Source organism: Peromyscus leucopus, chromosome 19 (assembly GCF_004664715.2).
Source record: "Peromyscus leucopus breed LL Stock chromosome 19, UCI_PerLeu_2.1, whole genome shotgun sequence".
Lineage (NCBI taxonomy): Eukaryota > Metazoa > Chordata > Mammalia > Rodentia > Cricetidae > Peromyscus > Peromyscus leucopus.
Genome location: NC_051079.1, coordinates 44830661 through 44844079, shown reverse-complemented (window position 1 = coordinate 44844079; position 13419 = coordinate 44830661). Strand labels below are relative to the sequence as shown.

Genomic DNA, 13419 nt, shown 5'->3' with positions numbered 1-13419 from the left:
TTTGTTTTTGTTTTTTGTTTTTTTCTAACTGAAGAGTACAAGGGATCCCGGTATTCAGTAACATACACAGGTGAATAATCTAGGTATTTATCAAGCATATTTAGTTTACAAGGCCTAGAACAAAATGCCAGAGGATGAAAATTAACTAATGGGATTTCCCATAGTATAGTGAAGGCTGAGGATGGGAGTCTAGACACTTAGACAGTGAACTTCAGTACCATGAGGATGAGAGCTGTGAAAAGAGCTCACTCTTGGTATCATTTCTCCTTGGATGCTCAGGAGCTGGAGGTGCAGGGAGCCACCAGATGTGGATGCTGGGAACCCAACCAGATCCTCTGTAAGGCAGCAATTGTACTTCACCATTAAGCCGTCTCTCTAGCCCCTTATAATAAAACATCATATTTAAGGATATTATATTGCGATAAATAGCACAAATAATTTTTCTATCACTCATTTTGAATACTTCTAAGTGCTCCTTAGATGGATTGAAACAGTGGAAGGTGGTGAGGTGCTTCTTTAATGAGATATGGAGTTTTCAGAATCTGACTTATCATCATTATGTGTTCATTCATGCATAGCTTTGAGGAGAAGTCAGCTCTTTGAAGCCACCAACTAGACAGCCTTGGAGAACCCTTTCATTTCCTTAGCCCTCACCAAGGACAGATAACATGGCACATTAATCAGAATTGTTAAATATACTTAAAAAACAATTTTCTCTGCTAGCTGATGGAACATAAACATCTCCGCTATCATCAAGAGGTCCTGGCTGTTACCACTAGCAGCTAGTTTCAATTTAACTAAATTATCCAGATAAATTATGTTGATGTGCTCCCATCTGCCTGCAGAGGCTGAGGGCAACCCTGTGTCTATGCCTTCCCTTGAAATCTGTTGCCCTTAAACTGTCTACCTCAGGGCTCACCAAGTCTCTCACAACGTCTCATCAAGGATGCAAAGCTCCTCACCAAAGGCCGGCCACTCACCCCTTTCAGGAGAGCAGGGTTGGATAAAGTTCTAATGGTTTGGGAGGATAGCCTCTCTTGAGAAGATCTTTACCAACTTTCAATTTTCTTCAGCAACTGAAGTGTGTCCTCAAAATCAGGTTGACTGATTCTGTGGTCTCCCAGACACTTCCCCCTTAGTCAGCCTGCTTCAGAAGACGAGCAAGTTACACACAGGATTGGATCTTATCTAGAATGCTAACATAGAGGGACCCTGGGTCTCTAAGAAGCCAACATTTAACTTCTCTTCTACTTCTATCATCTATCTGTCTCAACGTTGCCACCCTCACAGAAAACAGCATGTCAGTAATTCACAACACTACTGTCCTTTCCTTCAAATAACACCAGTAATTTGGAACTTTTTGTCATTTGAAGGAACCAAATGATGAAAAAAATGGCCTGGGCACCTGATGGAACAATTTCACAGACAATCCACTACTTCCGTTTATAAAGGTCCTTTGCTCCACTGAACTGTCCTGGGGGAATTCTCAAAAACATTCTATGTGTAAACAATCTGTTCCAGAGACACATGTTTTCTAAATTGCTTTGCCTGTTGACATTTTAAAAAAAAGAAAGAACATATTTTTGTGAAGACAGGACCTTCTGTTTCTTATACATTTACTCTATCATAAAAATTAAAAATGAAATAGGTCATCTCCAAAGGCCTAGGAAGAATCATTTCCTTTCTAGTTCTTTGTCTAAAGGACTTCATTTTAAACTGACTCTTTTTCACAGCCTCGATTCCGAAGTTAAACGGAACTTATTAACATGAGATGCTAATGAGAAAGCCAATGCTTTTCTTTTTGCTTTTCTCTTTCCTTCCTTCCTTCCTTCCTTCCTTCCTTCCTTCCTTCCTTCCTTCCTTCCTTCCTTTGTCTCTCTACATAATTTCTTTTCATAGGTTTGATTTCATTCCTAAAATCTTTGTTTGGAGTTGAAATAGCTGTCTATCAAAGCATAGCTGAAATGTCTCCCAGGCTCCTCACATGGTCTCATTTCTTCAGCCTGTGAAATAGTTTTGGACCAGGTGATCTCATTCGCCAGTCCAGTGCTCTGGAGAAGTGATGCTGTCTGGTGAATGAAGAAACACTTCTTGTGTACAATTAATTTCTTCCCTCTTTTCTGTGGCCACTGGAAGTGTGTGCTCAGCTGAAGCATCCACCCTGAGGGCCCTTTAGAGCTATTCTGAACCCCTCAGTTCAGGATTTTGGGTGGGTTTTGTGATGAGGAAATACAGTATTTAGATAAACAAATTATTAAATACATCAATAATTTGGAACTGACAACTTTCAGAACTTTAATGCTAATCAAATTAAACGAAAATTGGCATTTCAATCTTACTTCACATTAACATTAATCAAAGATGAAGCTACTAATTAGAAAGATATCATCATGCTTACTTTTCCATGCACTACTTAATTGAAAGTTGCTGTAGAAGTAGATTCTGTATGGAATTCAGACCACAGGATTTTATGGTGGTATTTTATTTGTACTGAAATGTGATTTTAATTGTATGTTAATAAATAAAGTTGCCTGGGGGTCAGAGCTAGTAGAGCCATAGTAAAAGCTGGGCGTTGGTGGTGCACACCTTTAATCCCAGCACTTGGTAGGCAGAGCTAGGTAGATCTCTGTGTGTTCAAGGATACAGCCAACATTGGAGACACATGCCTTTAATCTCAATACCATAGAAGACCTGGAGGGCTGTACATACAGGCAGTGACGAGGCAGTCATATGTTTGGGTTTACAGCCAATGAGAAGGCAGAACAGAAAGTCTATATAAAGACAAACACACAGGAAGTAGGTCTCTTTCAGAGAGGTCTCTTGGTTGAAGAGGCTAGCTGCAGGGTAAGGCTCTTAGCTCTGATCTCGTGGCTTTCTTCTTTGCATTGGTTCTGTGTTTCTTATTTAATAAGACGGTTGATTACATCTACAGGGTTTAGACCCAATGAAGGGAGATGAGTGTGGAGCAGAGCTGGAGCTGCAGACAGGAGGGTATGCTATGAACCAGCAACTTTCAAATTACAAGAACTCAGTTTACAGGTAACTCTGCAGAAGACTGAGCAGTGGCTAGAAACTCCAAATGACATCTCACTTCCTAGATTTGGGAAGAAATAACACTCATCTACTCCAGTTTTCTCTAGCAGTGGAGGTTTGGTTTTATGCATTGCTTGTGGAGTTTAAAGAATTCTTTGGAAGTTTTGATTGTATCTATGTATTGCACACAGTTGTATATTACATAAGGGTACTACTGGTCTACATGGATATAACATACATGTTGAGCACTCCCCAACATGCTTCTTCACCCTCTGTTGCTGTGACAAAACCCTGACCAGAAGCAACTTGGGGAGGAGAAGGTTTATCTGCCTTACATGTCCCAGTCACAGTTTCTCAGTGAAGGATGCCAGGGAATTAACACATACAAGCAAGAACCTAGAAGCAGGAACTCAAGCGTAGACCACGGAGAAACACTGTTTACTGGCTTGCTCCGCTACTTTTCTTAAAATAACACAAGACCACCTCCTGCTCAGGATGACTCTGCTGACAGAGAGTTGGGCCTCCCATCAATCATTATTCAAAAAAACACCACAGCCACGACCTCAGGCCAATCTGATGGTGGCAAGTCCTCAATTGAGGGTCCTTCTTTTCAGGTAACTCTAGTTTGTGACATTTGTGTTCTTTTTGTGGGAAAATGTTTAAGATCAAATATAAGAACATCACTATGCCTTATTTAATGAAATATCTTACTTGCTTCAAGTTTGCAAAGCTATTCACTAAAAGATTAAGAAAGACTTCTCTAAAGGTCTGTCGAGAGTTAGTTTCTCTTCCTGATTTCCCTCTTGCCCATAATGCCAGTATATCAGCTCTTCTTATGGATTATCTCTCACAAAATCTCCTTCATTAGCTGACCAATAACTTTGATTTTGTGACTTTATTACGTTAGGGTCACAACAAACTGAACTGGAAAGAGAGATCTGGCCCCAGAGGTCGGATAGGAGATGAGACTGATAAAAGTAAGGCAGTCGGGTTCCAGCTCATCTCAAAGGGCAGCTCGGCAAGTTGGCCATCTCTACTGAATGGTCCAAGCCACAGGTCAGAGGCCCTACATCAAGTCATCATTGGAAACCTCTCTGGGATCTTGAGGCAACTGTTTCCAACTGAAGGGAATTCCTGAAGAGAAACCTAGCTAGACGTCAAATGAAATTAAAATGGATCTTAGACCTAATTATAAAGCCCAAAACTATGAAACTCTTAGACAAAATCTTGGAAACAAATATCTGTGTCCTTGGGCAAAGATTTCTTAGATGAGATACCAAAAGCATGAGCCATGAAAGTAGCCGTTATTAAATTAGATTTCACCAAATTGAAAACTTCTGCTCTTCTGAAGACACTGTTGATTGAACAAAGGGAACTTACCAAGACTGGAGAAAGTACTGTCAGAATGATAAAATACAAGAAAATTACATATACCCCAAATACATTTTCAAAAGAACTTTCAATACCCTGTAATAAGAAACAAGCAGTGTACCATACAAATGAACAAAATATTTAAGTACCAGATAGCAAGATGACATGTAAAATGATTGTCACCACTTGTTACTTAAGGAAATGCAAATTAAAAACCACAATGAGGTATAATTACAATATCAGAAAAGCAAAAATTCAAGGGGCTAACTTTACCGGGTTTGGAAATAATGTACAGGAACAGAAATTCCTCCTGCCTCTGGTAAAGGGGCAAAAATGCCAACAACCACTTCAGAAAACATTTTAGCAGTTAAACAAAATAAGTCAGAGCTACATTATATGACTCAACCATTCCACTCCTAGGTATTTACCCAAGATGGGGGCAGGGAATCATTTCCATACAAAGACTGGAACACTCACCATATGATTCAACCATTCCAGTCCTAGGAGTTTACCCAAAAGAAATGAAACCATATGTGCATACAGAGACCCAACCATGAACATCCTAGCTTCACTTGTAGAAACCCAAACCTAGAAATAACCCGAACATCAGTCAACAGGCAAAAAGATAAACACAGATGTACATCCCCCACAAAGGAGTCCGAGCCCACAGTAAGAGTGAACTGCTGACATACTGAAACATGAGTGGACCACAAAATAACTTTTTTTTTCTAAGTCAAATAGTCCAAGGGAAAAGGTACCTACTGTGTGGTTCCCTGTATATGAAGCTCAGGGAAATGCTGGAGGGTTGTTTGGGGGGGGGGTGTTTCCGAGAGACACAGAGTTTTAGGGTTGATAGATAGCTCTATTATCCTAATTGAGAGGATGACCTCACTGTGCACCAAAAACGTGTATACTTTAACTTCGTCTATTATGACTCTGGAAAGAAACTGAAAGGGAGGAAGGAGGCAGGCAGAGCAAATGTTCTGAGTTATTACTTTTTCCTTATTAAAGTGGCAAGCTTTGAAATCTAACCTATTTTCTAGAATCCTGACAAACCTTTCTATTTAAATATACATAGAAACACAGGTCTGTGTTGCTCTCATTTGAAGAATGAAAGGGCATTGAAGTCCCTTGAAATGTTCCTTTAAAGTGCAGTGTCCTGTTGATACCTTGATTTGTTAATGATTTGAACTTCTGCTCATCAAAGGGAAGGATCTTCTAAAAGCCCATTGTAGAATGTTAAAGTTTGGAGGAAGTGGAAATCTGGCTGCTGCCACTCTCAGGCAGAGCAGGACGAGCAAAGCCAATGACTTGCTTGACATGACTTAGCATCTCTTTCATGTAACATGGGTTCCTTTAGCTAACTTCATGTTATCTTGTAAACCCAACCACAGAAATTAAAAACCCCAAAGAACTTTTGTATCTTTGGCACTAAAATTGTGATTCTTTAATGAAGCTGTCACTAAATCACAGCTGGGAAGTGAATAGCTTTGTGATAATCTTAGTATGACTAAACCCATAGACATATTCTGGATTTGAGTGTGCCTCTCCTTGAAACCAGGAACATTAGTATTCCCCCCTGCCAGGATTCTCAAGACTAACTTGGGGAGAACAATTCCGATAATTTTAAGGCCAAATGTCTGTACAATAGAATTTTTATTTCCTAAACAGCTTCAAATGAGATCATTTATATATACTGGTATTTTCTGTCAGATGATAAAATGGAGGGAAGACATTTTGCTTCTCTTGCTTCTCCATAACATCTTGATTCTCCAGTTGGCTCAAAGGAGTAGTTTGAGATAAATGGGGGCCTCCTGGGTATCCTAGAAGTGAATCTAGTTCTCATCAGATTGTCCTAGAATGTCCCTATCAAATGTGAACATCTTCATCCCTCACATCTGAAATCTCCTTGAGCCTCCATAAATCACCATTTCTTAACCGTTAATAGCCTAAAGAAGAAACTCAACATAGTGGTGGTGCTTTTGGACCCCCTCATGTGCTGGTGTAACGGTATGAGTGGACACACCCCACTCTATGCCTGTAGCTGCCCATAATTTTTATTTCAAATGATACTTACAGAGAGCCATTTGGATGTCTGAAATTTGGTTACAGATTCATGGAGACTAAGAAATAAAGTCCATCTCTTTAAGAATTCCCAGCTTATCAAAGGATGTGGTACTTAAAATATTTAAGAGGGCAGTCTACTAAATACAAAGAAGAGACACATCTCCATGCCAATGTGACTGACAGGTAGAGTACGTGCCAATATGCCTGCATGGCCAAGAGGACCTCACATGACTGCAAAGGACTTCGTCCTTTATATCACCACCTTCTCTGCCCAAACTAAAACTAATGATTTAGAAGATGCATCTGATTGCCACCCACGTTTTTGTGCCTCATACTACGTAAGTGTTCTGAGGTATTCTGTCCTAAAAGTTCCATGACTTGACGGGACTGGATGGTAGAAGGGATAGCAGTAACTATGGATATGCCATGGCCTCTGTGGTCAATGAGCCTGATTTCTTCCAGCTAAATGTGTAATCTTCTAGAGACTTAAAAGGAAAGAAAGCAGAGCTGGCTCCTCCGAGCCCTAGACATCCCAATCACGTCAACCGTAAATTGGAAAGGGATGGATTCTGAACTCTGGGAAGCTAATTGGGAGCCCCAGGCAGAATTCTAATGCGGTCATTGTCCTCATCAGTGTGGATGCCACTAAGGAGAAACTGGTGGATATACACATTTAGAGGACAGACACTGGAGCCATGAAGTAGCCCATTTCTCAGACTCAAAGGTTGCCATCAAAAAGAAAGGTAATAGGGGAGAGATTTTTAAGCCACATATTCATAAATAGCTTCATTAAATAAAGTCAAAATTCATTATTCAGTTTCTCCCACCTAACTGAAAAAAAGCAATGTATATAGGCTAGATTTTTTAATTAAAATCATTTAATGAGTTGAACTGAGTTTCCACTCAATATTTTTTTCTAACAACATCCTTCCTTCTGAAAATGGTTTATGGATTTGAGAGCTATGCTCAGTTTGTCTAGAACTAGAAATACACTGGAGAATAGAGGTGTGTAAGTTCTGTTTTTAAAGATATATTTATTTTTATTTCATGTGTATGAGTACATAGTTCATATGTGTGTACATTCCTGGTATCCATGGAGGCCAGAAGAGGGCACTAGATCCTTTGAAACTAGAGTTAGAGATGATTGTGAACCACCCTGTGGGTGCTGGGAACTGAACCAGGGTCCTCTACAAGAGCAGCAAGTGCTCTTAACCACTGAGCCAACTCATCAGGCCCAGAGGTTAGCATTTTATGAACCAAATCACTTGCACAAAGGTGATGATGTCCTGGATATGTGTCTCTCAAGGAACGTGCCAGTTCTAACCCATGATGTTGGGAGGAGAGCAGACCACAGAGGAAATCTCGAGAAAGCACAGGGTGGAAGCAGCCTCCTGATGGGCACCGCAGTCTGTTGAGTGCTGTCAGATCCATAGCTTCTCTAGGTTTTCTAGCTCCTTTCCAAGAGATTTTAGACCCTGAACATCTCACCTGAAGCTGACTACTCAAGACACATTATCATCAATTCAGTATGTGAAAAGTAAGTCTCACAGAGATGAAAGGAATTGGCTACAATCACACAGTTTGGAGGTGAAAACTGAACCTGGATCTGTGTTTTGAATCCTAGTTTTATGAACTTGTACACTATACCACCCTCTATAACTCAGAGCTCAGATAGTTTGAGAAATGCCTTTGAGTAGGGTCTAGAAAGTCATAAGACTGAACCAAGAGAAGCTGAGGGAAACTTAAGGAAAACTCTTACACGTGCATAAAAATATACGCTCCAACTTCGAACCTCACCTGGCTTCCACTTCTCAATGACCACTTAGATTTATTCAAAGGCCAGAGAGTGACACAATGGGGTTGGGGAAGAAAGGGCCAGTGTTCCCAGTATATGACAGAACTACAGAAGACCTCTGAGGCCAGAACCAGTTACTTCAACAGCCTTGAAAGAGACCCAAGCTGGATATATCTGGAATAGACTGTGTTTTTTAAACCCAAGCTTAACTAAACCAAATAATACGCTCTGCTGGATTTATGTCATGTTTCAACTCAGGACTTCCTCATATATAAACAAATGCTTGAAATAGCCCAGGACATCTAAGCTATCTTAGGCCCACAAGGACAATGGGACATCATGACGTGTTAAAAGGAGAAAGGCCGACCACATCACGTTCATCTACCATCTCTTCTCCCATCTTCTTCCCCCAAAACATCCCCGCTCCCTTTCCTTCAGTATCCTGCTTGGGAAAGAAGATTCCACAATTTGTTTAAAAACATTTACTAATTGGATGTGAAAACTAAACTTTATCAAGAAAACCTCAATATCAAATTACATATTTTTAACAGAAAATCAACCAGGCAAAGTTTATTTCTTACCGATATTCTGTTTTGTGGCTGTATATCTGACTGATAACTTCCAAACATCGACCCACATGATCTACACAGCGACCTGGATGACATGCTGGAAGTGAGTAAAAGTTTTATTTTATTTTAGGCAACTACACACACACACACACACACACACACACACACACACACACACACACACACAGAGAGAGAGAGAGAGAGAGAGAGAGAGAGAGAATCACATTGAATAGGTCTTTACACTGTAACATGTAAAATTAAAAATTGAGAGTATTTCCCCCAAATGTAATGTTCTGGACATTTCAGAAGGAAGTCACACATGACTTGGAAGATAAAGCAGCCTTTCAAGTCTCCCTTGAGAATAAACAGACTGATCAGTGGTGCGGTCTGTTCGGAAACCCTGCAAAATCTCCTATTTCAACTAAAAAAAGAAAAGGGAGGAAGACACATCCTCTCTGTGAAAAAGCAGGAGGGCGGTCGCCCCCCCCTCCCTCCCTCCTCCCTCCCTCCCTCCCTCTCATCTCCCCTCTCTTCCCTCTGACCCCAGGCTCTAACATGTCATTGACTTCAACTTGAGCCTTCCTGACTTTTTAGTGTCTGCTTGATTCCTCTAACCCCCTTCCTGGCAAAAACTACTTTTTCATTGGCCCCCAGTCCTTTCCTCTTCTTCTTTTGCTAAAGCCACACCTATCAGGCTTTCCCTGGCACCAGTCCATGGTAACGTGGCATGGTACCAGGACGCCCCTGGTTGCTATCTACACTGGTCCTGAGGCAATTCACCTTAACAGATTTTCACATGACTCATCACCTGTTCTTAGAAATAGTTTCTTCATCACCTGGCTCCCAAGGCATCCCTCACCCTTAGGAATATACATGGATCCATGTGGCTACTTGTTCTTTCTTTACTGTCTCTGCCAAATACCATCTTCTCCATGGACCTACCGTGTGCATCTGACTTAGAATCAAAGCCTCATCTCACTGCACTTGATTTTCCCTGCTGATGCAACTCCTTTCTGACATTCTACATGGCTTATGTATTTATTATACAACAGCTGGCCCAGAACATTCCTTGAATGTATAGGATACCTTTTCCTCTTATCTTTGTTACTCTGTCCTTGGCAACTTCTCCGCGTGCTCAATGTTGGGTTCTGGCACTTGCTAATCAAGGGATGAGTCCCTAAGTTGCCTTCCAGGCCCAATACTTAGCATCTTGAAGACTGAAAGGCTGGTTAACATCGGTGGAAAGAATCAATGGCTAGCCGGGTGCTTCAGTAAGCGTCACCAGGTTAGCACATTCAATCTCATAGTTGCCGATTGATGAGCCTTCCTTTAAAACCCCAACCCACTCAATCTCTACTGTTTAAAAAGGTTCACACAGCAATAAGTGACTAATGGGTAAAATTAACCCAATTTTCACTTAATAGAAGAAGACGTGAGTTCTAAGAAATTTAATTGCTTTTTTTTTTTTTTTTTTTTTTTTTTGGTTTTTCGAGACAGGGTTTCTCTGTGTAGCTTTGTGCCTTTTCATGGAACTCACTTGGTAGTCCAGGCTGGCCTCGAACTCACAGAGATCTGCCTGCCTCTGCCTCCCGAGTGCTGGGATTAAAGGCGTGCGCCACCACCCGGCCTTAATTGCTTTTCTTGAATCACATGTACACTAGTAAAACATGATATTTTGGTACTTCCTATCTGACATTTCCTCTTTATCACAGAGTAAAAAGTAGCCTCTTCTTTCCAGTTGTGGGGCAAATCAACACATAGCACTGAATGAACTTAATGATCTAGACATTCTTATTTTCTTCTTGCCTTCTCTTCGATCGGTGTGCCTCACACAGCTGAGGTGCTGTGGACTGTATTATATAACGATTCCAGAGTATGTGCTTCAGTATATCTTCTTAATGAAATATTTGAGTTCTCGGGTCTTGCTGAAGGTTTGACATTTCTTTACACCACACTCAACACTACCTCTTCCAGAAGCCTCTGGGACCCTTTGTATTTCACAAGCAGTTTTTAGGCATCTCTCTTATAGCCCTCAATGTGTTTAAGGGTGTATATAATCGTGTACCTGTGTTTTTTAATCTCCCAGGAACACCTTTACAGGGAGAGAACAAGTACTCTACTCTCTTTACCCAATAGCATGTTCAGCTTTTGTGACCAGAGCATACTCATTGGGTTTACTCGGATAAGCCATGGATGCACAACAAAACCCACCCCATTTTAATAAAGCATGAAACAAAACTACTGACTTCAAAACAAGAGAGCCTTGGCCACCTGACAATAACATTTAAAGGTCATGAGTCATAGCCTCAGAGTAACCATAGTAACTCAGCATACACGCCGGAGACATGTATAATAATTAAAAAAAGCTCCAGAAGGTCTATTAGCCTTGAGATAAAACAACATGGAATTAACAAAATATATTTTTGAGCCTGTTTTTGTCTCAGTGTTTTCTTGCTTCGGGATTCATGGGAGAACTGAAAAGCTTCATTAAACGTCTGTGGCATGGAGTGTAGTGATATCATGCGAGGCTGGAAGTAGTTTCTTTTCTCTCCGTGCCTTACCAAAGTGTAAACATTTCTTTCCCTTTAATAAAATGTGTCTGATTGCTAGGCTTTCCTCTATGCTTTTTATTCTGGAGTTGTAATTAGTGGCTGTGGGAATACAGGATTTCAGCACAGCTGGTTTGGCAGTTGAGCAGGTGAGCACCCTGTTTTCACAGAGGAGGAGGTCCTCGGAAGATACTTTTCTGGTCCATGGATTTGTAGCATCTGGGGTCTCACCCTCCTTTGTTTAGGGAAGTTAGAATCAAGTTCCCATTTGGTTGGTAAAAATGCTGGAGGGGGTTTGTCTCAAGGGGATGAGAAGGGGGCAAAGGAGAATGGCAGGCAAAATCAGGAGACCTGTTCATACCAGCTCAGAAGAGAAACTTAAGCTGCACCCACCCGAGGATCAAGAATGGCAGTAGACTACTTCCCCATCTCTACCTCAGAAGCCCTGATCGCCGCCTACACCCCACCGTTGGCTCTGCCTATCAGAACAAGAGCCCACGGGACCCTTGACAATGAGAACAGTGTCCTGCTTTGCCCTGGGCATCATCATTGCTTCACACTGGGTTATTCATGTCACAGCTGATAACCACAGGACATTTGGCCTCCACTTGGAACACTTTATTCACCTTTCTAAATGTCTGCATATGGAAATATCAGTCCAATGGGGGACTCCTTAAGGGAAATTAAGAGAAAATGAACAGTTGCTAAGTTTCATTGTTTCAAAGTTGGACATAAAATGAGGTTGTGTATCTTTTGAGGTTCGTAGATTACACATTGAAACAAGATTTTTTTTTTTTTACATAAAAAAAATGTAAGAGCTTAATGAGTTCTCCTTATTAGTCAGGAACCTCGGGTCCAATGTGAAAAGCAAAGCTCTCGCAGTCACTAAAATGAAGACACAGTTTAAAGCCAAATGAAGTAGAATCCAGGGCTATAGGTGCACACCCCCACAGGAAACTGCCTTCAGGAGACAGCTTCTTCTACAAAAAGAGCACAATCATCTCACTCAAAATTTGAAAGAAAATTCTGAGCAGAGGCTATCTCCATATTTGAAGGGGAAATGTGTATTGAGCCCACGTGCAAATTTTCCAGTGATTGACTGCAGATCGATTAAAGAAGCCATCTCTATGTCCATGCCTATGGTCAGGGCTGGTTGGTAATTTCTCCTTAGAAAACAGGTTGAGAAGGAGCGCCCCCCCCCCATCTGTGAGCGTCCTGGCTGGAGAGTGGGCATAATGGTGCTGCTTTTCTGTGGTTCTGAAAAGAGGCCTGGCTGCTTCAGTACCCTCCTTCTCACACTATGAAGCTGCTTGGAGTGGGCGAGTGTATAAGTCTGAGAAATGTACATGAAGAACGTTCTTACTCTTTTGACAAGAGCACTTCTTGAAACCTACTGAACGTCAGGCCTTGCCCTGTGATCGGAAGACAGAATCTTCCATAGAAAAAGGTCATTCATCAGGAAAGGAAAAAAATCTCTTTGATGTTTCCCCCAAGACTTTAAAGAGAAAGGTTATCTTTGAAGTCTGGAGTGAAGGTTACTTTATCCAGAAATTTCCATGGATTATTTTTGAACAGAAGGAACTGGGGACTCACCTGCATTTTGCTGGGGTTTCAAAGTCCGGGATTACAACTTTCTTGCTATGACATTCTCCCATATTAAGACCAGGCCCATTGGGATCCTCTGTCCATGGACAGACACCAACTAACCTCATTCCTTAGAGTTTTGGAATCCCTGGCACTGCTCTGCTGTCCATTGTTGCTAAGCAACTATAATGACTGTGGTAAAGACTGTTAACTGCCCAAAACTAAAAATGAGTCAGTTAAGAGCCACAGGCTTCCCTCAAAACATCTCACAAGCCAGATCCAGGCATGAGGACAGATGGAGGACAGTCCCAGAGCCATCATCATTCTGGAAACCTGTCAAAGCATAAGAGGAGCACTGGGTTAATGTTCAAAGCAGAGGATGCTTAAAATCCAGTTCTAATGCCAAGGACACCATTGTCACGCTGCTGCCTGGCAGAGGCACACACTCAAA

General features: G+C 41.3%; 1 protein-coding gene across 1 annotated transcript in view; it reads right to left on the bottom strand.

The window, feature by feature from the left end:
• Window positions 1-13158, bottom strand: part of Ccdc192 (coiled-coil domain containing 192) — a 206713-nt gene extending 193555 nt beyond the window's left edge. Inside the window, exons 1-2 of the mRNA XM_028891617.2 lie at window positions 12978-13158; window positions 8848-8932 (exon numbers count right to left, since the gene is read on the bottom strand). Coding sequence (XP_028747450.1) covers window positions 8848-8932; window positions 12978-13096 — 204 coding nt within the window. The 5' untranslated portion in view covers window positions 13097-13158. The remainder of the gene's footprint in view (window positions 1-8847; window positions 8933-12977) is intronic.
• Window positions 13159-13419: the final 261 nt, after the last annotated feature.